Source organism: Gekko japonicus, unplaced genomic scaffold (assembly GCF_001447785.1).
Source record: "Gekko japonicus isolate JY-2015 unplaced genomic scaffold, Gekko_japonicus_V1.1 scaffold1357, whole genome shotgun sequence".
NCBI classification, from domain to species: Eukaryota; Metazoa; Chordata; class Lepidosauria; order Squamata; family Gekkonidae; genus Gekko; species Gekko japonicus.
Window position 1 is genome coordinate 185,310 of NW_015162522.1, and position 25,835 is coordinate 211,144.

At 41.6% G+C, this 25,835-nt stretch overlaps 1 protein-coding gene across 6 annotated transcripts in view; it reads right to left on the minus strand.

Moving 5' to 3' along the window:
* Window positions 1–18,165: 18,165 nt before the first annotated feature.
* The window catches only part of DMD (dystrophin), a 284,775-nt gene continuing 277,105 nt past the window's right edge, over window positions 18,166–25,835 (minus strand). For 2 of the 6 annotated variants that reach the window (XM_015406248.1, XM_015406247.1), the window contains 2 exons: window positions 24,166–24,197; window positions 18,170–18,375 (listed from right to left, as the gene is read on the minus strand). In XM_015406248.1, coding sequence (XP_015261734.1) covers window positions 18,364–18,375; window positions 24,166–24,197 — 44 coding nt within the window. In that variant the 3' untranslated portion in view covers window positions 18,170–18,363. Of the gene's footprint in view, window positions 18,376–24,165; window positions 24,198–25,835 lie in introns of all 6 variants that reach the window. The other 4 variants (XM_015406246.1, XM_015406249.1, XM_015406251.1 and 1 more) reach the window with 4 other exon arrangements.

Sequence of the window (25,835 nt, forward strand, 5' to 3'; positions counted from 1 at the left end):
GATGAAGGAGGAATACTAGCTGCAGGGAAGAGCTGGCAAGAAACCTTTTGGAACTGGCAGGATGCTAGATCATTCCATGATTTAAGAGACATTTAGAGGGAAATTTTTGTATAATAATAATAATCAAAAAAAGCCTGCAAATATTGAGCCCATTCTGAGTTGAGGAAGAGAACTGGGTGGGAAAAAAATTGCTTAACTAAGATTAAATGAGCTGCTTCAATGTCCTGATTTATTGCTGTGTGGTTGTCTCCAGGTATTGTCTAATTTCTGGTATAACTATGCATTCAAGCAGGGGTCATTTCCTGCAGGAGTGCCCAGGAGCGGAGCTCCGGCAGTAAAGAGCCCAGGGGGCAGGCACATGCAAGAAACCCCGCCCCCTGCTCCCAGCAGCCCTCAGTCAGAGCAAGAAGCAGCCAGATAAGTTGCAGAGCCCACCCACCCCCCGGTCCAAAACAGTCCAGTGGCACCTTTAAGACCAAGTCTTATTCAGGTACAAGCTCTCCCTCCTCTGCGAGGACACATCTGCACGTTTGCCCCCCCCCCAATAGCTAGCAATCCAGAACAGTCCAGTGGAGCCTGAGCGGTGGGCGTTGCCTTCTGACACACTTCTGGTGATGTCAGGGGGTGTGGCATATGCAAATAAGTTATGCTAATGAGCTATGCTAATGAGCTCCTGCCCCTCTTTTTCTACGAAATGACCCCTGCATTCAAGAGATTGCAGCAGCAATTTGGTGTCAGTTCTAAAACACAATAGCTAATTCAGCTTTTATTTAAAAAACATGCCAGGATTGTGTTTGGGTAGAAAGAGAATTGTTACTTTGCTAGGACCACCTGAACAAACGAACACACACACACACACACATGAGTACTATAGAACCATTTCCCCAAAGCACATCCTTCCCTGTGTGTGTGTGTGAACAGTTGCAGATTGCATATTGGAATGATATCACACCTTTGAGTGATCTCCGGCTCCTTGCAGTCCTCATCTATTTTTAGAAATAAAGTCAAAACAGGGCATCACTTTCTGTATGCTGATTTGACTCATGAGGTTTCCCCAGATGTTATTGCCATAGTTGATAGCAGCACACTCTGATGTCATACAGAGAATCTAATTGGGAAGAAATATGAGTTCTGTTCTTCTCTGTGCATTAAAGCTGACCAAGTAATCTGTTACCAAGGGAAACAGAGCGCTTCTGTCAGGAGGCAAAAAACACCATAAAGATAAAACCAACAAACATTCTGGGGGAAGTATGTGCAATGTACAGTTGCACAACAAATTCAGAAATAACTAATGTGACCTCTTTCATGCCACTAAAATAGCTATGTGGGAAATGTACGCCTAGAGCAAACAAACTGGCATGAAATGGCTACGTATTACCAGGGTTTCCTTGTGTGAGATATTTAAGAAGTAAACCATGTGATCTCTTGTCTGGTTTACTGATCACAGTTAATTTGAAAATGTCTTGGAACCTGAAACAGAGTTATCATAGGTTATCCTTTCCTACTTTATCTATCTTGATATTATTATCATTTTGCTGCTCTGGTACCCATGGCAACAGCCATTGATAGCCACTTTTGCCAAGCAAGTGAATGCTGTTAATGCCTGACATTTATCCAGCTATATAATTTAGGACACTGTTTTACAGAGTTTGAAGCCCAATCTATAACTCTGCCTTAAATTATGGCTAGAAGCTAGCACGTAACCAGAACTAAAAGATAAGATTCCTGACTCTCTCTGTGCTTGAAAGGAAACATGAGTACAGCAGAAATACTTCCAGGCTTAATTTCTTTTCAACCTCTCTTCCTTAAACTTGCAGTTACTCATTCTGGGGTTATAGAAATGAGGTCACACATAATTTGATTAGTAATAAGGTCACATTTGCTTAACAAAGGGTTATCAAAAACAAAAAAATATAACTGAAGCATGGTACAGCCTGTGTGTGAGGATAGTACTAAGGCTGTAATTTGGTGCATACATACAGAGTAAACCCTGTAATCTCAGGTCAGTAGGATTTATTTCTGAGTAACAATGAGTTATATTGGATTATATTGCCAGGATGCCCACACTCATGTAAAGAGCATTATCCCCACACACAAATCTCTCTCACACAGACACATACCTGATTCTGTACCTGATTCTGTACCTGAGCTGTTTTCGGTATGTTTAAATGAAAGGCAGAGGTAATAATCCTTTCAGGGGTCTCCGCTTCTTTCAGTTCCTCTGCTGAGTCAAGTATCTGCCACAGCCATTTATTTAAAGATACCATAAGAACTTCTGTTTTAGCAACATTTACTGAGACCCCACAAAAATCTGTGAGCCAGAGGCTAAAAAACTGTGAGCTAGCTCAAATTAACTCAGCTTAGAGGTAACACTGGTCAAGGTTGCTGGGTACCGCTGCCAATTCCTCTGGCATGAGTGTCTCTAAATCTTCTGAGTCTTCTGAGTCTATATTAGTCTTCCTTGGGGGTCTGTAGGGGGGGTTGCCCCCTTCTTCCATCTAGTCCTTCCCATACCTGGCCCTGAAGTTTGTTTCTGAATTAGTTTTGGTTTTTGAGAACAATTTGATAATCCTCAGTGGGAATAGTAGGAGTGTGAGAGGGATGCAGCCAGCCGGAAGCTCAGCCCCCCCCGCCCCCACCTCTTTTTAAAAAAAACAACCCTGGCCAGTGGGATGAGTGCGAGGGGAAGAGATGGCTCTGGAATGGGACAAAGGGAGGGCCACAGAACCCTGGAAGCCAATTGTCATGCCCCCCCCCCCCCAGTTCTGGATTGCAGTCAGTATAAGATTGCAGCCAGCATTGCTGAGTGGTTGCTTGGGTATTCAGCCTCCAGTGAACACCCCAGAAGGGTTGGCCATGGCTCTGCTGTCACCTTGCCAGCACCAGAGAGAGAGATAAGAAGGACCACCCAAACTTCTGAACAAACCCCTGTGAGAAGCCTTGGTCATGCACCGCAGCGTGGTTACCCTGCCAGGAGGGAGGCTGCCAAAGCACTGACCCACATGACATTCAAATCCTAGAATCATAGAATCACAGAGTTGGAAGGGGCCATACAGGCCATCTAGTCCAACTGTAATGTATTCAGCCTGACATGCCCGGACTTGCCCGGGCTGGCCAGGCACAATTCCTATGTTAGCTTCAGTCGAAAGACAAAGGATCCAGAGGATCCTAGCCAGGTTTTCAAGGCAAAAGATGCACAGAGGTGCAATGCTCCCTCTGAGCTGTGGAGTCCCGTGAGCAAAAATTCTACTTTGTGAGCTACTGGCATGAAAGTGGTGAGCGAGCGATTTGGCTGCTGCATAAATTAGTCTGCTCTGGAGCCCTCCTTCCTGAGCGGAGACAAAAGTGCGTGAGCCGGAGGCTAAAAAACTGTGAGCTAGCTCACACTCACTCAGCTTAGAGCAGTGGTGGCACTCAGAGGGCACGCATGCCATCGCCCCAGCCAGGCCCAGACCATCATTAAAGTGTCGAATTCTCTGCCAAATAATTTTAAGTAAATGAAAGCATTTGGGATTGCTTTCCTTACTTTGCTTGGATCATCTTAAGTTAATGTATGAGTTGTTTTTTTCTAAAGTAAAACCTCAGTATTCAGGTTAAATTGCCATGTTGGCACTTTGCGATAAATAAGTGGGTTTTGGGTCGCAGTTTGAGCACTTGGTCTCTAAAATGTTCGCCATCACTGGCCTAGAGCATCCCTGACAATTGTTTGTCCAGCTGCTGCTTAAAGACTGCCAGTGAGGGGGAGCTCCCCACCTCACCAGGCAGCTGATTCCACTGCTGCACAACTCTGATTGTAAAAATGTTTTTCCTAATATCCAGCCAGTGTCTTCCTGCCCTTAATTTAAACCCATTATTGTGTGTCCTATCCTCTGCTGCCAACAAGAACAGCTCCCTGCCCTCCTCGAAGTGACAGCCCTTCAAATACTTTAAGAGAGCAATCATGTCCCCCTCATCCTCCTCTTCTTCAGACTGAACATTCCCAAGTCCCTCAGCCTCTCCTCCTAAGGCTTGATCTCAAAGCCCCCTATCATCCTTGTTGCTCTCCTCTGCACCCACTCCATTCTGTCCACATCCTTTTTGAAGGGAGACCTCTTGGACTGCACACAATACTCCAGGTGTGGCCTGACCAATGCAGTGTACAGCGGGACTATGACATCTTATGATTTGGATGTTACACCTTTGTTGATACAGCCCAAGACTGCATTAGTCTTTTTTGTTGCTACATCACACCGGCTGCTCATATTTCATTGGTACCCCAAGATCCTGTTCACATACATGGCTACCCAGAAGTGTATCCCCCATCCAAATGCCCAGAAAGGGTTGACTGGCCACGCCCTGCACTCACCTTGCCAGCAAGTTGAGTGGAAGTGGATGGCTGGATCCCTCCATGGAATAAGGGGAGGCCCTTTTGGGCTCCCATATGGAGGAGCCCTTGAATGCAGAAGCTAGCGATGAAGACCACACAATGTGGTGGATCAAAGACCACCCAACCCAAGTCCATCATAGATGAGCACCACCCCACAGTGTCACTGCCTTGATGACTGTTGGCTCAAGGCAGGTGCTGAAAAGGGTGGGACGATGGCCATGCACAGAAATCGCCTTGACAGTGGGCTGAGTGAGAGGATGGCTGAAAGCCCACCCTATGCAACAAGCACTGAAACCTGGCCAGCCACCATTGACAGAACAGATCACAACTGGAAGGGGTGGCTTGAACCTGCTGCCATTCTATTTCCAAGAAGGTTTGGCTGGCCCTGCACTGCTATAACCTTGCAAATGGACTGAGTCCACCCCACACCCAATGCCCAACAGGTAAAAGTGGGCCAAAATCGGAGTGGGATGGGTTGGTCATGCCCAGCCTGCAGTCACCTTGCCACCGGGGCAAGTTACAGGTCTGGAATCTTGAGCCCTGGCTGGAACAAAGGGAAGATCCCCCCCCCCAACTCCTGTATGTAATCTGTCCTGCTTTGGCTTGCAGCTGGTATAAGAAAGACACAGTCACTCAGATATGTGTAACTCTACTGCAAGTGAGCACAGACAGACAGGTTATGAAAAGACAGGTTATGAAAAATAGTGAGACAGGCCAGACAGAGTTTTAACGGGGGCTCCCCAAGATTACCCCACACAGCAGCTTGGCAGCCAGACACCACAAGGAAGTAAAGCATGCCCACAGTGCCCCAAGTCCCAAGTCCCAGCCTCCCCAGGCCCAAACACAAAGTTCCCCTGGTCACTGCTCATTCCTAGGTAAAGGAAAACTCTGGACAGGACTTTGCCATTAGTGGAACACATTGTACAGGCAAGAGTTCATCTGTTGTGATTGTGAATTGTTCAAGTGCAATGCAAAGGGGTAATCAAACGGGGCTCGCTTGTACAGAAGGATGTTTGAAGCAGTGGATGTTTGCCAAGGTGGATGTTGTTCCATGGGTTAGGTATTGTGCTCCTCTTCCCCATGTAGAATAGTCACAGAGGTGATGACATCCTACACCATGCTCTTCTGCTCCACCAAACATGCAACCATGGCTTACATGGAGTTCCGGTCATTCGCTTAACACTGGATATGGCATGCCGTTTCTCTGCCAAGCTGTTCTTAAAGGTTCTTGCTGAAGCCTCATTAGAGAGATTGATGCTGTGCCATAATCAGGAGCTTCAGCACTGGAAATTGAGTCAGTAGGCGTGGCTTCAATATAAGTCCAGTCTTGATAAAGGATTTTCAAAAAGTTTGTATTTCTGGTACATCTTCAACTGCTTTTACTGTATTTTGGACTATAAATATATCAATCAGCAAGAACCTTGTGTTGATGTTTTGCTTGGAAGCAAAAGGAGTCAGATGGCCGAACTGAGAGGGTTGCCAAGTTGTACCTCGTCCTGAAGCGGGGGACTCCTGGGTCGATCCCGGAGGAAGTGACGTGACCACGCCAGGCATACTGGGGGCGGGGCCACGACCATCCGAGGGAAAACCATAGAGTTTTCCCTCGGATGACCGTGGCCCCGCCCCCAGTGTGCCTAGCGTGGTCACGTCACTTCCTGGTGATGTGCACGTCAGGGTGGAGTTCCCCCTGGGGCCCGATCCGCCAGTGGTGGGGAACGGGCCTCTGGGGCAGGGGTTTCCCTGCCCCCCAGGGGGACTTGGCAAGCCTAACCTTTAAGAATAGTGTGGCAGAGAAACTGTGTGTTATATCCAGTGTTAAGTGAATCACTGTTCTTGTTTTTCACTGGAAGTCCTTGAATACTTACTTACATGGAGTTCCAGCAGGTGGCCACATCCTGGAGGAGCCAGCGTTTGCATTCCCCCCCCCACTTCTCCCACAGCAGATGTGCAGACTTGATGCTTTGCAAGAAGTGAGTGGGCAGGCACTGGCAGGTCTCAAGCAGTGACCACAGCTCTAGGGTGGCAGCATGCCAGGTGGCCTTGATATTCTCAAGCACCAAAGCATCCCTCACCACCAGACGGAGCGTGTGTGCCAGGCAGATGGAGTTCTCAACATGGCCCCATCTTTAGATTCCTAAATCAGTGGATCAGTGCCATGGAGACAGAAAGGAGCCCCCCCAAAAAAAACTTAAAGGACCTCCCAAATTTGCAGAAAAATCTGAAAAGTTTAAAAAGTTTTTTTAACACCCCCCAACAGAGGAACGTGTTTTCTGCACAAGCACACAAAACATCGACTTACCAGCCATTGGGCAGGAAGGAGGAACCAGGGAACCCTTGAGCCTTAATACAGCCCACCCTAATCTGTTCTCTAGAAGCTGGCCAGTAGAGGAGCGGGGGTCATTTCTTTACACCAGTGAGGTGGTGGTGGTGGTGGTGGGTGAGGAGGAGGAGCTGCTACCTTGCCACCAAGTGGTAAAGAGAAGTACAGACGGGTGGATGCGTGGATGGGTGGCCAGATGGCCTCACTGGTGGTGTACAGGTGGCTGGGCAAGGAGGAGGGAGAGCCTCCACCTCCCACCATTGTACCCTCTGCCCGAACCACCACTGAGGCAGCAGTGCTAGAGGTGGATGGGTGGGTTGAGGAGGAGGGGGAACCCCCACTGCTGGGCCCTGGGAGGGTGATGGGCATGCAGGTGAGGAGAGGGGGACGGCTGAATAAAATCTGCCCTTGCAAGACTCTTGGTAGGGGAGGGGGACAATAGGATGACTAGAAAGTGGATGGGATCCTCCCCGCAAGTCTCACAGGTCCCTACTTTTATTTCCTAATTTATTAATTCCTGTGTGATATACTGTGTATACGTGTAGCATGCATGTGGTTTACTCTGTAGATCATGGCTAGACTCACCTGATGGAGCTATATGGTAGTTCACATGTTTAGCTCTTCCTTTGTGCCTCTTTGTCACTTACTTACTTCTTACATAAATCATAAATCTGGTCTCAGTCATATCACTTCATAGTAAAGGATTTATAGCTGTCATCTATTAAAATGTTTTTGTATCCTTTTCCCAATAGAGTGGCATATTAGATGGAAAGATTATTCTCTATAGCTCACTGAGCTGATCTGTGGTTGCATCTGCACATTGTTGGAAGTGGTGCTGTTGTTACACTACGGCAGCTCTTCAGCTCCTGTACTGCCTTGTTCACAGAGGAAAATTCATGTGTGAAGAGTGCAGTTTCCAGTGACATGTGGATGCAAGCCTACTTTGGGGGAGGTTTTGTCTGCCAAAGTTCCTTTATCTAATTCTCCTCCTTAGGATACACCAAGTTGTGTCGTTGTTTCAGTCATCAGCTTTAGCTGGATAATATGCAAGGGATGAACACTATGATGGAGCACATCTAGGCTTCCGTGGTATACATGCAGAGCAGTATTTTTCTACCCTATGTCTGATATAGAGTCTAGTATGACTCTTTACATCTGTTGTTGGTACAGACATGCCATTCTTGCAGGCTTTGAAGAAGAGGTGCCCAGAGACATTTCAGCCTAATCCTGACCTGTTCCTAACCATAAGCAGCCAGGCTTGAGAAATTTGGCTTGCTATGGAAGAAGAGTAATGAGTCCTCTTCCTCCTTCCACACCATTCTATAAATAAGGTTGACACTCTCAAAAATTTGTAATAAAATATTCTCAGACCATTTTCACTACCAGATTTGTGAAGACAAGTGCCTATATGAGTCCCTTTCCTTAGGAACTGATAGTTTTGAAAATTAATGGCTGGCTAATGTACTCTACCTAGTGGTTATAGATCCAGAGCAGTTAGCCGTGTTAATATGTTACTGCAAAATAGTAAAAAGCCCAGTAGCACCTTTAAGACTAACAAACCTCCATGCATCTGACGAAGAGAGCTGTGTTTCTCAAAAGCTTATGCTACAATATAGTTTGTTAGACTTAAAGGTGCTACTGGGCTTTTTACTACCTAGTCATTGTGAGTTATGTTGACTTGCAATGCAGAATAAAGTAGAGAAACAGGGGCAATTTTATTTTACACCTGCTTGTTTGTATTTTAAGCTTTCAGTTTTCATTGCATATAAAAGTTTCTAGCTGTTTGGGGCATTTGCTGTTTTGGTTCTGTAGTTGTCAGATGTAAGGGTTCATTTCTAGAGGTGAAGAAAATGTTTCTTTTAAAATCATATCTGTTTAAATGCTACATAGTTTATACTTTAAATTTCCCTTGGATACACAGGGCAAATAACATATAACTAACTCCTAATGTTAATCTTGCATGTTCTGCTCATAAAAACGAGACAAGTCTTTTGTGTGGCAGATGAGGCACAAATACAGCCTGTTAGGGGAGAGAGAAATCCTTCTTAGGATGAACTTTTGATTATTTATTAGACATATTGTATATCGTGAGCCAGGTGAGGTGTGTATGCTTGTTCATCCTGTCTATCAGAATGAAAATGTGGTTGTTAGAATGTGCTAACTTTTCCAGTCTTCAGTACCCAGAAACAATACAATACTCCAGTCTATATATATATATAGATCCATGCGACGGTTACCTGGAGGCTAGACTACTGTAACGCTCTCTACATGGGGCTGCCTTTGTCGCAAATCCGGAAGCTGCAGCTAGTGCAGAATGCTGCAGCCAGACTGTTGATGGGTCTCTCTAGGAGGGACCACATTCAGCCTGTGCTGAAAGTGCTGCACTGGCTGCCAATAGCATACCGGATTTGCTTCAAAGTGCTGGTTCTTACCTTTAAAGCCCTTTATGGCCAGGGTCCAGCCTACCTGAGGGACCGCCTTTCCCCATATGTTCCCCCAAGGGCACTACGGTTGGGGAGTCATCATCTCCTGGAAATTCCTGGCCCCAGGGACATTAAATTTGCAGTGACCAGAGCCAGGGCATTTTCGGTGGCGGCTCCTACCTGGTGGAAGGAACTCCCGGAAGAGATCTGGGCCCTGCGGGATCTTCCGCAGGGCCTGCAAGACGGAGCTCTTCCGCCAGGCTTTTGAGTAGGAGCCGCCGCCACCACTACTCCATCATTGCTATCTATGCATCATCGCACCATCACCATCACCATCTGGTTCCTTCGGGGTGCAAGGTGACTCTGGCAGGAGGAGGGATGACAGACCATGGGAATGTTACCGTTGGGATTAAGCTCTACCCCATCTTGTGACAAATGGAGCACTGATATTTTGTTATTGTACTTTATTGTTTTATGCTATGTTGTTTTTATTTCTTTTAATCTTGGCACTGCGTGCCTCCTGTTACCCGCCCTGAGCCTTCGGGGTAGGGCGGGATATAAATCCAAAGATAAATAAATAAATGCTCTTCATGTGCTCATCTGTGGATTCACACTGATGGGCTTTGTGCTTGTGCAGAGCCATGATTAGGAAACTCATTGGGGTATGATTAGGTGCAGAAAGCTCTCCCCTTATAGATGCAGCTTTGGATTGTGCATGCCTGCTCAGTTCTTTTTCATCCATTGCAGCGGTGTTAGGGATTTCTCTCTCTATAGGACTATTTTCTCTTGCTAGTCTACTAGTATTTAGTGTATAGATAGTATTTAGTTCTTATAATTTGTATGTAAATAGTTTTTGCCTAGTAGTTTTTTTTTTGCGGGTGGGTCTTTTCTTTGAGGCAATTGGTGTCAAAGCCTATGGTGAAAATCTTTCCCATGATGTTGTTTCTGTGGAGGGAAGGTCCTTCTACCAACAGGCACAATCTCTGCTTTTTGTGTCTTGGAGAGGCTCATAATAGTGACTCCTATGGGCAAGATGAACTTCCATGCCCTTTTCTGGAAATAGGCCCCTTTTACATTCAGAGATACACTGGAGCCACATCTTCACCACATGCATCTCAATCATTGACCCTATCAGTATCAAAGGATCCTTCCACTGTGGTGTTAGAACCTCCCTTCTGAAACCTTAAAAATAAGGAGACCTACATCATAGCTCTAGAAGTTTCTGAACTGCTGCAGGCACAAAGCCCATAAATGTGATGCACAGAGACCACAAAGCACTAATACTGTGTTCAGCAGTATTATTCAATGGTTAGGGCATAACATGTGGATGTTCAGAAGACTTGAATGCAACCGCCTTTACTGTCACTGCTCTATGGTATAACATATGCTAGTTACACGAAGGGTGAAACAGACTATGTATACAGATGCATATATGAATGTACATCCAATTGAACATAATGCAATGCAGATGGACAACATGCATATTTGGAAGAATGACCTATTGAATATTCAATTTAAACTTGCAAATGAGTATCCCAATGTAGTATCATTGCATCTGCACTGCATTACTGTCTACTGACCATGCATTTGAACATGTATCAAAAGCATTTTCACATCCTTCTCACGAGTAACTTTGTATGCAACTACAGCTGGACTGAGGCATTTCTCTGTCTCTGGAAAGTACTCATCTGCCTTGGTCACTGATAGGGATGGTCACAAACTGGAAAAATGCTGTTCAATTCAGTTGAGTTCATGGCTCACTGTCATGCCCAGTTTGTGAACTACGAATCATCACAAATGTTTAGCCACCTCACAAACTGGTTCAGTTTGTGAAGTGGTAGAACAGCTTCATAGTGTGCTAGAGGGGCCAAACGTGCAGGGGATCTCCAGGTGACTCCTTTCTACCTGCCCTCCAAGTGTGGTGATGATTAGACTTATGGGACCCAAGTTACAGACACCCAAAAAAGATGCCCCCAAGAAAGTGGTTTCTAGGGAATTGATAAGTGGCCTTCTGGGGGGGGGGGGGTAACTCAGACCCCATAAATCCTCATCAAACTTGGAGGGAAAGTAGAGGGGAGTCAGCTGGAGATCTCCTATGAATATGGTGTCTCCAGTATGCACAGGATCAATTTTATATACTCCTGAACCTCCACCTGTCAAAATGACTCCTGCAGTCATTTTGACAGGTGCAGGTTCAGGAGGTTCAGAAGTGTGTAGAATGGAACCTGTATGAGCTAGAGACATCAAACATGGAGGGCATGTAGAGGAACATCTGGGGAAGACCTGCTGCTAGTTTGATATCCCTAGCTTGCACAAGATCTGTTTTAAACACGTCTGAACTTCCTGAACCTGCCTGTCAAATTTACTGCAGGAATCATTTTGTCATGTGCAGGTTCAGGAGTGTATACAATGGTCCTGTCCAAGCTAGAGACATCAGACTTGGAGGGCATGTAGAGGAGCATCCAGGGGAGGTCCATTGTGAGTTTGGTGTCTGTAGCTTGGACAGAATATTTCTATATATCCTGAACCTGTGCCTCTCAAAATGCCCAAGGTTCAGGAATGTATAGAGTGGATCCTGTGCAAGCTAGAGACATCAGAGTCACAGGGGACCTCCCCTGGATTCTCCTCTACATGCCTTCCAAGTTGTTGTTTTGAAGTTATGTAAACATGCTGGATAATCACAAGGTGATGATCTTGTTTGCAGCTGCTAAACTGGTTTAAAATGTAACTAGGTATATATTAAAAATTCCTTTGCTGCACCCCCTCAGGACATTTACTGAAGCTGACTTAGGTGTGCATTGAAATAAACAATGGAAGTGAATGTAGGTCTTTGAGGTCCACCTCTGTGGAGATGCAGCCTGTGTTATATAAATGTTGAAAACAGTCCCTGCCAATAATTTAGCTTCAAGATGCAAGGTTTCCTCAGCATCTTCTAAGCACCCAGATTGCTTCAAGTCCTGAAAAAAATCCTTTTCATCAAAATGTAATTGCAAGGCTGGATTTTAGCTGTAAGACCAATAAGATAGATATGGACACCATTTAAGGAGCCACAGTTTGAAGTGGAAGTAATTTCAGCAACAAACAACCCAGATGTGACAGGTCTTTGAATTTATTGTTTTGCCTTACAACTTTCCTAGGTCCTGAAACCAAGTGATTAATCAACTTTCCTAAGTCCTGGAACCAGTATTTATATATTCCTTTACTATTACATTTGTATCATGTCACCTTGACCTTTCATTCAGAGCCCTGATCTCCAATACATGTTCCCCATCAGGCCAATATGCTTCCTCTGGTGCGACAAATAATAGTTCCATGTGAGGAAGAGAGGAAGGGAAATTAAAGTCTGGGAAATGGCACAGGAAGTTGATGTCATAATCCCAATATGAATCCCCCCCATTGTATTTATGGTTGATCCATCTCCCAGCATGCCATCTGGCTTGGCTCAATGGAAGGAGCCCCTTTTACACCATAGTGGCCTTCTTCCTCAGAAGCCAAAGCAAAGGCAAATATGTCTTTATTTACCATCTGTCCTATATGAGCAGTAACAGAGATTTTGCAGGACAAATGGAATGGGAGAGAGCAGTTGAGACTCTGCCCAAGCTTCTGGTGGTGGTCCTAGTGGTAAGGATGGACAGCACCTTGCTAAGGGCGCTTGGTTTGGCATCACATGCAAGTCAGTTGGCTAAGTGAAGTTTTCTGGTCTTTCAGTTCTTTTCTATTAAAAATATAACTCCTACTGATCAAGCAGCCATAGGCTGTGTACTTGTTTGTGGACAATTTGGATTGGGTTGTAGCACTAGCCCTTTGTACATGACAGCTGTACACATTCACTGAATGTGTAGAGAGCGCGGGAGAAAGCATGCTGCTGCCCCCTGCCACCTCTACAGAATCTCCTGGTCATCTGCAGTAATGACTGTGTGGAGGAAGAGGCCATGCAAACTCTCCTACCCCATGATTGGCCATGCTGGTTTTGAAACTTTCAGTGAATGCATTCAGCAAATATGTGCAGCTGTTGTGGGCATCTGGCTACTGGTTCAGATTGTAGTGGTGAACTTTTTTCTTCCTGTGCCAGCCTCCTAGAGTTTGGGGTGGGGGTTAACAACAGAGCACGGCAAAAGGATTAAATATTTTGGTATCTAAATTGGAAGTCATATGCACATGCACGCATGCACACACACAGGAATGTGGAATAATAGCCCTATGGCATTGGGACAGATAAACATGTTCACTTCTTTTCAATAATCAAGGGACTTTTTGAATTCACTTCAGTGCTGGGGAGGGAAGCTTCAGAACACAAAACAGAAATTAAGCAAATGTTTGTAAAATGGTGGACCATTGCCACAGAAAAAAGGAAACTCATGCTAACCACTTCTAAATAAAATGCTACATAAGTGCTTAAGCCATTCAGTAGGGAAGTACAATGTCTATTTTGAAAATTTTATAAAGTGGTGTGAACACAGTGAGAGGGAGAGCTTCTCCATTTGGTCTTCAGAAGGAAGAAGAAACCTGGGTTAAATCTCCATCCTTAACAAATCAGCATTGCTTTAAAAGCTGGTAACACCAATCATCTGATCAGTGGATATACATAGTCTCAATCCAGCAATGGGAATAGTGGGCATAATCACTGGTTGCTGAATGTGGGATTATTTACTTGTGATAAACATACTTGATAGTTGTCCATATACTCCTGCTTCTTGTCTTTGGACTGCTATGTGTTAACTTGGGGGTATAGCTTGGGGGTGTTCCTGGACCCAAGCCTCCTGTTGCATAAACTGGTGGCAGTGGTGGCCAGGGGTGCCTTTCACTAGCTTCTGCTTGTGTGCCAGTTGCAGCCCTTCCTGGGCAGGAAAGAGCTTGCCACAGTGGTGCATGCCCTGGAAACATCTAGATTAGATTACTGCAATGTGCTGTATGTAGGGCTGCCCTTGAAGACTATCAAGCAGTGGCAGTTGGTGTAGAATGCTGCAGTCAGAATGTTGACTGGAGTGGGTCATAGGGACCATATCACTCCAGTCTTGTTCCAGCTACACTGGCTCCCAACTTGCCTCCTGGCTCAATTCAAGGTGCTGGTATTGACCTTTAAATCCCCATATGGCCTGGAATCAACATACCTTAAGGACTACCTTCTCCCATATGAACCTGTCCATTTATTCTGATCATCTTCGGAGGCCCTGCTTCAGTTCCCTTGAGGGGAAGGGAAAGGAGCTTGTAAGCCACTCTGAGACTCGAAGTGCAGGGCGGGATATAAATCCAATCTCTTCTTCTTCTTCTTCTTTAAAGGGTGACAACCTGAGACAGACTTTCTTGGTTGTGGTGCCAAAACTTTGAAACTCCCTCCCCAGGGAGACTTGTCTGTTTTCCTCTATTGATGCCTTCTGCCAGCAGATGAAGACTTTATTTTATTTGGCATATCCCCAGTAATGGTTATTAGCTCCTTCCTGCTTCTGATGCTGTATGTTTATGTGTTTTATTGAATTATTTTTATAATTTTAAATGTTGTTTTTGATTGGTTTAATGTTTAAGGGGGAACCATGATCAGGTGGAAAGGTGGCATAACAATGTTTTGAGTAAAATAAACCAATGCATAGAAACAAGACAACAAGAGGACTTTCTTTCTGCTTGCTTGTCCTCCAGCCCAATCCAAGAAGGTAGTAAGTTATTTCCAGTTCCTGGCAATCAAGATCTAAACAAACCCATCCGAGTTTTGTTTGGAATGTAGCTTAAATATTTCTTGCCTGAGAATATGGCAACACCTGCATGCAAGCAGTAAAGAATGTTAGCCTGCAAGGTTGAAGTTATGAGGAGAGTCCGATGAAAGCAGAAGCTTTCAGCAAAGGGGATTCTTAAAGGGTGCTTCATAAAACAAAAGTATTTGTAGATTGAACTGAATTTTGTTTACTAACCACTTTTCATAGCCTTTAAACACTGCATAGCCTTTAAACACTTTAAACACTTTCATAGCCTTTAAACACTGCACAGATTTTCCAGCGTGAGGCTTACAACTCATCTGTTGCTAGAAGGAAGAAAGAGAAGACATCGAAGCCTCCCTGGCCCCTCCTTCCCCCAAAGCCTAATGCCATTTTTTAAAATGGGTAGTACCGTTGGCTTTTGGCCACAGAGTCTTTAGCTGCAGGGTACTAATTATATTGGGGAGAAAAGTGAATTCAAGAATGGATAAGGTGGCATTCTGCCCAGCTGAAATCTATAAAGGCAGTCTAGCTGGAAAAGAGAAGCACAAATTAAATGCTGGACCATCAGTAAAAATGCCACACTTAGTTTTATAACATAATTGCGTGCTTTATTGATATACACAGTAAAGCAGTATATAATACAATAAGTAAGGCATATATTTGGTGAAATCTGATATGTTGTGAAAAATGCAGAGAAACTGAAGTTTATAAAAATAATTAGTAAATGTTACAGTGTTGTTGTTAAAACACAATATATTATGATACCCAAGTAATAAACCAGTACTGGATAATAATGGTATAACATGCCAGGTGATGTTATTCAGTTACACTGATGATGCTTTGCTGTTCTATAATTGGTGGATATAAGGAACATGAAATAATTCCCCCAAAATGCTTAAAAAGCAGCAATAAAGCTCTTCAACTCTTTAAATATTTTGACAGACACACTTCAAAACTAATGTCTATGAAGAAAAAAACCCAAAAATCCTGATGAAAACTATCGTGCACTCCATTAGTTTCCAATTTTAAATGAGAATTTTCAACTTAAAAACACAAAAAGAAAGAAAGATTCACTTCTGTATATCTTCATTTGTACTTTCCTGAAGAAAGGCCATGAGAGTATACAGGGTGCACATTTTAACTAAAAAGCATGATCTCTCCTAGTGCAGGTGGAGAGCCTGCACATGGTGGGGTTGATATAATGGTGTGTTAATTTAGAAGACCTCTGTGCTTAGTCTGAGATGCCCAAGACTATTTTGCACAACCTTTTGTCTGAGTTGATGATAGCGTGTCACTATTTTGCCGAAAGCTGATCTTGTGTATTGTGGAAGATGGATTTTGGTTTACTATACCTTTCCAATTTATTATTCCTTTTATTTTGCTGGTTCATCTGATGGTTTTTACGGTGGCTGTATTTTATTGATGATGCATTTTAATTGCCTAATTATAAACTGCTTTAAGCATATTGAAAAGCAGGACACACTATTTAAATAAAATGTTTCAATCCCATCTGTGCTTGAGGCCTTTGCACCCAGACAAAAGAGACAAGCTAGACGAGGATAGTGGAGTAAACACTGATCTCCTGTTCTTGGTAATGGCCCAGGTGCTGTAGTTAGTGCATTAGGGCGTGTGCATTTCTGCACACACACACGGAAGCAACAGGGCTATTTTTACTCCTATGCCAATTTCACCATGTGCAGGCAATGTGCTGCCACTGGGATAGACTTACCCAATGTTTGAAGAAGCTCTTATGAAAAATGGAGGTTTGGGACTTCTGCAAGTTATTTACTTTTCTTCTTGTTGTTGTTTTAAATTTATTGTTGTTAAAATGATGATCTGTTTACACATTGGACAAGTGGTGATGATGTAATATCTTCTGTACATAACTGTCAGGAACACCACAAAACCAAAGTGAGGTAGAAATAACATGACTACCCATGTTTAATGTTAACTAGCATTAAAAATAAAATAATTTTTTTTTCCGAGTTTAATTACATTTCGTACAAGAAGAGGTAACAGATTTTACTCTTGCAAAATGTTAATGTGAATTAGATGGTGAAATTCTATTGGGTGTCAATGGAATTAAAGATTAATGGAAGGAAATGAAATGGTAAAGCTTTTGTTAACAGCACCTCAAAATTCTAGAGTAGTAAACCTGAGGAGCTGTTATTGAAAATCTATTTTCTGTTATCCCTCTCCTGAGTCATTGTTAATTGTGCGATATTACTTGTAGAAAGAGACAGGGAGCAAAAGGTTTCTGGGGACAGTTGGATGACCAACTCAAGAAGCACTGTGGCTACTTTCAGCTCCCCAATGGACAGGAGCCAATAGGATTACTCCACACTGTTTCCTGTTGCTTGATTGAAATGCTGTGGCTCCTTGGAATTTGCAGCAAGGCAGATTTATAGCGGTCTTTTGTTTTTAAGAGACAGGGGTAAGTTTCAATGCTTATTGTTATAAAAATTTAAATAATAGTAATGACTAATCCAACTCATGATTCAGGCTGGAAGCAGATCACTGCCTGTAGTCAGAAGGAGATATTTTTTTCCAAGCCCCACATGCAGAGATGCAGGGTCTCTCTCAAGGGTGGCATTACAGGGCAGAAAGCAAATTGGGCTTCTATTTTGAAGCATTAAGGTGCTGGCCAGTGCCACAGGCAGATACCGGACAATAAAGTCCAAAGGGATAATCCGGTAAGGCAATTCCTATTTTGTATTTATTAACAACATTTGGGTTCATAGCAGTGGAGGAAACAGCAGGAGCATAGAATACTGATTCAATTTGTCTTTTTATTTTTGCAAGCTCTGAAGATAACATTGTCATGTAATGTGCTCTTTCGTATTATTGCCAACTAGCTGGATAATTCCAATAAGATTTCATTCTACTTGGAAGGAGGTGGAAAAGTGACCTCAACTGGAAGTTCACAAAAAGACTTTTTTTTTAAAGCCAGCTGCTAGTCAGACACAAATAATGAAACATGTCAATTGTTTTGGTGTTGCACAAACTCTCTCTTTGATATATAAGGAAAAGAACACAGAACATGAATATCCATCTGGTACAATTACAGAGCTAGAGTGATGCTAAACAAATGCACTGCCTCATTTTTTTTGTTTTTTAAAGGGATTTATATAAACAATTTTTTAATAAAGCACACTTTGTTTACAATCTTTCTTTATAATTGTTATAAATTTTTAAACAACCCAAAATGCGTTCCATATAAAGAAATGGCAAGTTATTTAGCTATCAAGATTTTACATGTATTTTTCTTTTTTTTGTACAATTGCATAGACGTGTAAAACCTGCCATTGTTAACAAAACAATAACAGACTTAAGAAACTACTGAAATCTACAGTATAGTACCACTACCCTTCACAAAAATATAGATTTGTTTTCTTGTAAACTCTTACAGTCTAATCCTTTGTCATATGAATATTATAAAAACCATGCGGGGACGCCTGAAGTTGTAAAACGCATCTTGCTATTCTAACACCTTGTCATCAGTCATCACGGTAACTAAGGTTTCCATTGCTCGGCCCAAGTCATCTGCCATGTGGAAAAGGCTGCCTACATTGTGGCCTGTAAAACAAAGGAAAAGGAGAGAATGAAAGTGCACTGTGCCTAGCACACATTATACATCAACAATCAGGTATTTTGAAGTAAAGATGCATTTCCCATGCAAAGGCAATCGTCAAACTATTTTGTGTCCTTTGACACTGCACGGACACGAGTAAAGCTGAGTGTAACTTGCAGAGAGGTTTTTAGGCAGCAGCACACTTGAGTTTTAAAATGACAGATAGGGCAAATCAGTTTCAAAGGCACATGCATGAAAACCCTTGGCAGAAACTCCAAAATCAAACATGAACATGAAAGAATTTGCTGCACAAATGTTTGTAAATGAATCAATTAAAGTATGTAACAGCTAACTTGATCAATCATAATCAACCACACAGCTTGACTGGGGAACTTGCCAGAACCCTAATTGATGTTAATGAGAGTAATGTCCTGAGGAAAGCCTCCATTGGTAACCAAAATTAATGCTATACAATCCTACATACATTCACAGAATCTCTTAAACTACTTTATCTGAAGAAGTATCTGATGAAGGGTGCTTTGACTCTTGAAAGCCCATACCCTGAAATGCCAGTTGATCTTTAAGTTGCTACTGGATTTGAATCTAGCTCTCTTAAAAAAATATTTATGAATTAAAAGAATCTGGCTTATATAACTGCCTTTGGCAAGTGAGAAAGAAAAGCTGAGCACGTGAGATTGTTGTTTTGCAGTACGATTCTTTTTGTTTGTTTTTTGAACTTCTTAGTTAGATGGTAGTTTATTTCAAACTAGAAAGGACAGATCAGAAAAGTAAAATCCAGAAAGGGAGATGGACCAACTATAGAAAACTACAATTGGGCACTCAAGAAGCATGAAGAAGCTATTTTGGGGTGCATGTATAGAGATTTTTATTCAGTCAAAGGCATGTTTGGTGTGTTGATCTCTTCATGAGACTGTCACATGACTCTGGTCATTTGATAAAGACAGCAGTGACTATAAGGCCAGCAGGCACTACCTAGACTTTATTATCAACCGTGTAATAAATACAAATGATACTGATACAAGATTTGCTCTACCAACTTCATACCTGTTATTTTCTATAAGATATCATATGTTATGGTTTAGTGCTAAACTGGGAACAGAAGATGCTCATATTTTGAGTTGTCATTTCTTCATGGTAATTTTTTCAAGTCAACAGTGTTTCTCTCCCACCCTACACTTAGGCCTGGTTATCACTTGCTCGCTCTAATTTTATGCTGACCTGTGAATAGGTAAGACTAGAACACAGTAACTTGGTCAGGATTGCCTTACTAGAAATGCGTACTCAGATACACTCAAGCCAAAAAGATCCCAAATACTCCCAAATTCCAGGAATAATGAAAGTTTATCTTCTGGGATTTTGGAAGGGTTTCAGGACTCAAGAACAAAAGAAAGAATGAATGAATGAAAGAAAGAAAGAATATGAGAGAGAGAGAGAGAGAGAGAGAGAGAGAGAGAGAGAGAGAGAGAGAGATGGTCCATCAAACAGCTGTTACTCTGTACCTTCCTCTCTTTCCATTTTAAAAGGCCACTGTTTTCTATGGGAACAGCTGGCATCTAAAGTCCTTTAAAATGTAAAGGGCCATTATTTTATATGATTTCAGAGGCCAGGTGTTTCCATAGAAAATAATACCATAAAATAAAATGTGTAGGGAGGTAGAAGCTGCTGAACAGCTCTTATCACAATACCATCTTTCTCTACCTCCCTGTTCCTGATACCTCTGGAAGTGGTGGTAAAGTAATAAGGGGCAATCGCTAAACTGGTCCTGAATATTTGGGAACTGAAGAAAAAAGCTGAAAAAAGATCATGAAATGGTAAGGAGAATCCAAAAAAATCAGGATAAAGAAAAGCATCAAATGTTTGATGTACACACCCCCTATGCCAGGTAAGGATTTTAATGTTATTACCAATATATTCATGGCACCAGAAAAAACTAAGAATAAACCACTAAACCCAAAACTTTCCTCAAAAGACCAAAACTCAAGGATGATCTTCAGGGCCCTATATTGTACTATATCCAGTCTAAGAATTAATCCACCCCAGTAGAAGGATTATGAATTAGATTAAGAATCTTTTCCTTGGAGATCAGTTAACCAGAGTATGGGTAATAGCCATTTAATAATTCGGTAGAGACTAGCACTACTGCAGTCTCTTTTTGTAGATACAGCATACAAAGATTCTGTGTTAAACTGGCCCCCTTCACAAGTAATATGTTCTCACAGGTGTTATTTTGCATTTTCAATACTGATAAATAGTTCAACCCCCTGAAATCACTCCCCAAACCCAAATTACACACAAGCTTAGATCAGTTCTGAAAAATAATAAATATTAAGAGACTGTATTTATGTGACATGCTCATATAGCATGGAACACAAAAGGCTTTAACAGCATCAGGGTTTTTTTTTGTGATTTGGGTAGTTTGCTGAATTTCAAAATTGTGATTACTTATTTTTCATGTTCTTTCATTCTTTCCCCCTCCCCATTACTTTTGAAAAATGGTAACTTTCCCCCTTTTTCTGCCTACCCTGAAATACATTGTGGAGGGAGGGAAATGCTCTATAGTCAAATTTCTGAATATTAACCCACCATATAAAATGCTTCTTGTTGACCAGGGCCAGCTCTCAAATGAGGCTAGATAAGGCAGTGACCTCAGATGATGGACTGCGGGGAATCCTTATGTGTTTTTACCACCATCCTTGACATACCCCCTACCTTTTCTGCTGCCTCTGCCCCCATGCCTGTCCCCTGCATCAGAGCAACTACTGCTCCTTCCCTGCTCACTCCGATAAGGTGGCTTTATGTTTGAAGACACATGTGGAATGGAGAAGGAAGGAGTACTATGTGCTCCATGCAGAGGTGGTGGGCAGAGGCAGTAACCTCAGATGGTATCACTTGTCAAGTCATCACTGCTGTTGACTCCGATAATCCTGTGATCCAGATTCAGTGTATATTCAGACACACATGGCTGTATTATATCTCCATTCAAAGCCTTCCCTCCAGTGTTGACTGTAGGATACACACCATGTCGGAAATATAACGTACACTATGATGAAGCCTGCATGTCTTTTTTATTTTGATTATACCCATTTGGAAGTTATCCTGTACCATTACTTCCAGTATTCCCACGCTTTTCAGAATCACAGCATGTCCATTTGTCTATATTCTTCATGTAGGAAAATTTGTTGTTTTGATTGTTTTGAATCTGAAGAACCCACACATGGGAATGTACAGAAACCATGAAAAAAAGAGAGGAATATATGCAGTATGATAGAAAGCGCAGGTAAGATTAAAGTGGCACAACGAACTAAGACTGATTACTTGAGGACTACTATGTTGACTCCTCAAATAAGTAAACCCCATTCAATAGAGTAGAATAGGATTCCACATAGATATGCTTAGGACTGCTCTCTAAATGACTCACTGACAGAGTTTTAAAAATTATTTTAAGGAACACATGAAAACATAAATATATTAGCTGTCCCACATATAACTAGCAGTTTCTACAACTCCAAAACTCTTGTTTTGTCAATTTTTTAAAAATAGCTAGGAGGTATTTTTGAAATATTGGCTTGAGAAGCGCTTTTTGAATAAAAAGGGAATGTAATAGATTTCATTTACAATTATTTAATATAATTGTAGGCAAATGGATGAAAAAAAGTGGGTTTATATCTGACCTTCACCCATGATACAGCCCTGGAATTCACTTCCTGAGGGTTAAGGAACTCTGATTTTGGAGGGGTTCCTCCAGTAGCGTGGCACCTTTGGACGCAACTCAGTATTTTAGAACACTGTTCCTGTAGTCATTTTTCCCTAATACTCTAAAGTCAAAGAGCTTGTCTACTTTAGGGCTTATTCAGATAGAATCCATTTTAGGATCTTTTTCACCAGAGGTGATCAAATTGCTTCAGTAGTCACTGGCCTTTTACTAGTCCACAGATAGCCCATTGCTCATACATACATTTATTTATAAAATTTATACCCTGGCTTTCTGCTTTTATCAGGGCCACCAAGGTAACTAACATATTAAAGGCATACATAATAAACACACACATTAAAACATTAAAACCAAACAAAAACAATTAAAACCAAGGTAATATGCACATACAAAACCACAAAAGAACTAAAACACCGCTAAACACTGTTTACTCACTGCTCCCACTAAGTTTAATTAGACTTACTTCCTGGTAAGTATGCTTAAAATCACAGCAATTCATGTTTTAAATGTGCAAAAGTATCTGACGAAATCATTATATCATTATATTCATACTTAAGCACAATTATTAAAATACCAGAATTTGGTCTATAAGACCAACTGTTTTCTTATTTTGTTTGGCACTATTTGGGTTAGAATCAAGATCATTGCCATACCTCTACTCTAGAGCACTACCTGAATTTTCCATCTTTACTCACAGGAACATAAGAAGAATCCTGCTGGATCAGATCAGTGGTCCATTTGAGTCCAGCATAATGCATCACACAATGACTAACCAGTTACTCTGAAAGGCCAACACAAGACACAGAGTCCAAGGTCCATCCCTGCTTTTAGATCTATGTCTTACTGCCTCTGAATGTGGTGGTCCCTTCAGTCTCTATGGCTAGTAGCCAGTGACTGAATCTGTCTCATCTTTTAAAGTCATCTATAGTATTATTGTTATTATTATTGTTATTGTTGTTATTATTATTATTATTATTATTAAGTTGACCACCTTTTATAGGTAAAACTTTTTACCTATGAAGAACAATTTTACATTCAAATACCTTGCAAATAGCTTGAGATTATTTCTAGTCCAGTAACAGCAGAGAAATTATCCTTCTAGAAGTGGATAGATTCATGGAAATTTGTTATCAGCATCTTTAGTCTTGATTTCCAAAGACTGCAAATGATTTTATCTAGCTATAATGTGACGGCTAACTTAAACGACACTTTAAGAACCATTTACAACCTTACTACATGTATCACAAAGCAAAACATTTTTGTTTTATGGATGTAGGATTAGAAAAGAGTCCAGTAGCACCTTAAAGACTAACACAATTTGTGGTAGGGTATGAGCTTTCGTGAGTCACTGCTCACTTCTTCAGTGACTTACAAAAGCATATACCCTACCTGCAATATTGTTAATCTTTAAGGTGCTACTGGACTTTTACTCTTTTCTTCTGCTACAGATAGATTAACATGGCTACCCACCTAGATGTAGGATTGAAAATGAGATGAAGAAATTTGCCTGCAGCCTCCCAGAGCAGTCTGTAGCTGAGCTGGATTTAAATCTACAACTCCCAGGATTAAAATCCAGTACACTAGACCACACCGGTTCACAAACATACTTAAATTCAGCGCTGTGGAGTTCATAGGTGTTAGTGACATTCTGCTAGTGCAATGCTGAGCTTGCAAGCTAAAGTAATATATTATTTATACCTCTCAACTTCTATTTTCTAGTAGAACAAAGCAGGTTTCTATCATTTTTTGAGGAATAAATTTGTAGCCAAAAATGTGACATGGTCAAAGGCAAATTATCACTTCCCAACATAAAAAATATTTTAAAAAGAAAAATATTTAAAAAAAGAAATATGATTTCATATTTGTCACCCTTTTAGAAGGTCAACTGGCACTGTGCATTCCTCCAACCTCTAAGCTTTTATGTTCACTGAAAGTTGAGAGGTATTGTGTGTTAGAGTATACCTGTGCAATGTACCTAGCAACACACATGCTGAGCCATCAATGCCAGACAAAATAATGCAGCAAACAAGAAGCTATTGCAGTGGGCATCAGGCTCACTAACCTCTCTCACTGGCTTTCCAGGGTCATTTCCTCCTTTAGTAACAGAAGTAGATGTATCAAAAAGAAAAGAGGGAAAACACACACACACACACACACACAAATATAGAAGAACTTCAGTGTTCATTCTGGAACTGAATACAGAACAGACAACTTTGTAAAAATGAACTAAAAGTTCTACAATGTGTGGAATTGCTCCTTGTAGTTCACCCAGGCAACTATATTCATACCAGTTCTTTTCAGGTTGAAGTGTAGATAGTTAATAAAAGTTATTGATCACCTTATTTCTTGGGAAGAGCAATATATCAAGTGAATATATCAGGTTTGTTTGCCTTGATTCTTTTGCTTTAGCAATCGACATTTGTGCAAAATCCCCCAGTGTAATCCGGAAGTACTCCAATTGCCATTGCTAAGAATGATCCAACTTAGTTCCCTTCCATACTCAGAAATACCCAAACACTTTGATACATTCTCAATGACCTATTAAAAACAAAAACGATATCCAAACACAACTTGATCTTGAATGATCTTTAATGCAATCATATGCAGAGTCACTACAGTTTAAGACCATTGAAATCTGCACAGGATAGCACTGTAAATTATCTAAAGAATTCTACTGCTTCCCTGCCAGCTTAGGACTGATAAATCCATATGCAAACACAGTGCCCCACATCAAGGAAAAATGTAGCTGTCTTGCCTTTCTGAATATGGGACAATGGGATAGCCAAGAGGCAAACCTCGATATAGTAGACAAACAAAGTTGTACCAATATTTGTTCAATTAAATCTCCTTATCACAGTCCAACACTCTTGCTCACATACCATGGAGGTTTTCAAGACGTATTGCTATACTGTTTGTTAAACAGATCGTTCCTCTCTTTGGAATTATACTTTCCCACTAAGGCTTCTTAATAATGACAGCAACGCTGTGGTTAGTTAAGCATAGTTTTTCATTTTCTTTTCTGAAAAACCACATATTGGTTGTAGCATTTATTTTCTTAATTTTTGAAAAAATGGGGAAGAGAGATGGAGCAATGTGGGGTTGCAGTTTGTTCTGTTTTATCTTCAAGGACATTTCTTCAGTTATTAACAGCATAGTCAAAGAATGGAACAGGTAGAAATGTGCTCTTAAGTATTTCTCTTACATGTCTGTAAATCTGTGCACTACTCACAGTGAAATAAACACACAGGGTACTACTTACTCAAATGTTTCTCAATGAAAGACAACAAGAAAGCAGTTACTTGATAAACTGAGATTTAAGCATACTTCACAAATATTCTGTCCTGAGGAATACAAAATAAACATTCCACTTCTGTTCTCTCAGTCAGCTGTGCAATAAATTCTGTACAGATGTGGACCTTGATCAAATTAATAATCTTATATTTTAATCAAATGTCTACTACAGTAGCCCTGACATGTAGAGAGCTCTGTGGGACAGATCTGCTTATCTTTACCAGAACAACAATTAATAAATATAAAAGCAACCTTTGGTTCAGTGTTCATACCAAAGATCTTCAACCAAGCTCAACTCACCTACTGAGATCTAACAGGGAAATATTGGTCTTCTTTCAAACTTCTCATACGTCTTTCAAAACTGCGATTTTTCATATGTGAAGCAATTACCACTGAATACTGTACAGCTGCATATATATGTAATTGAACACAGTTTTCAGC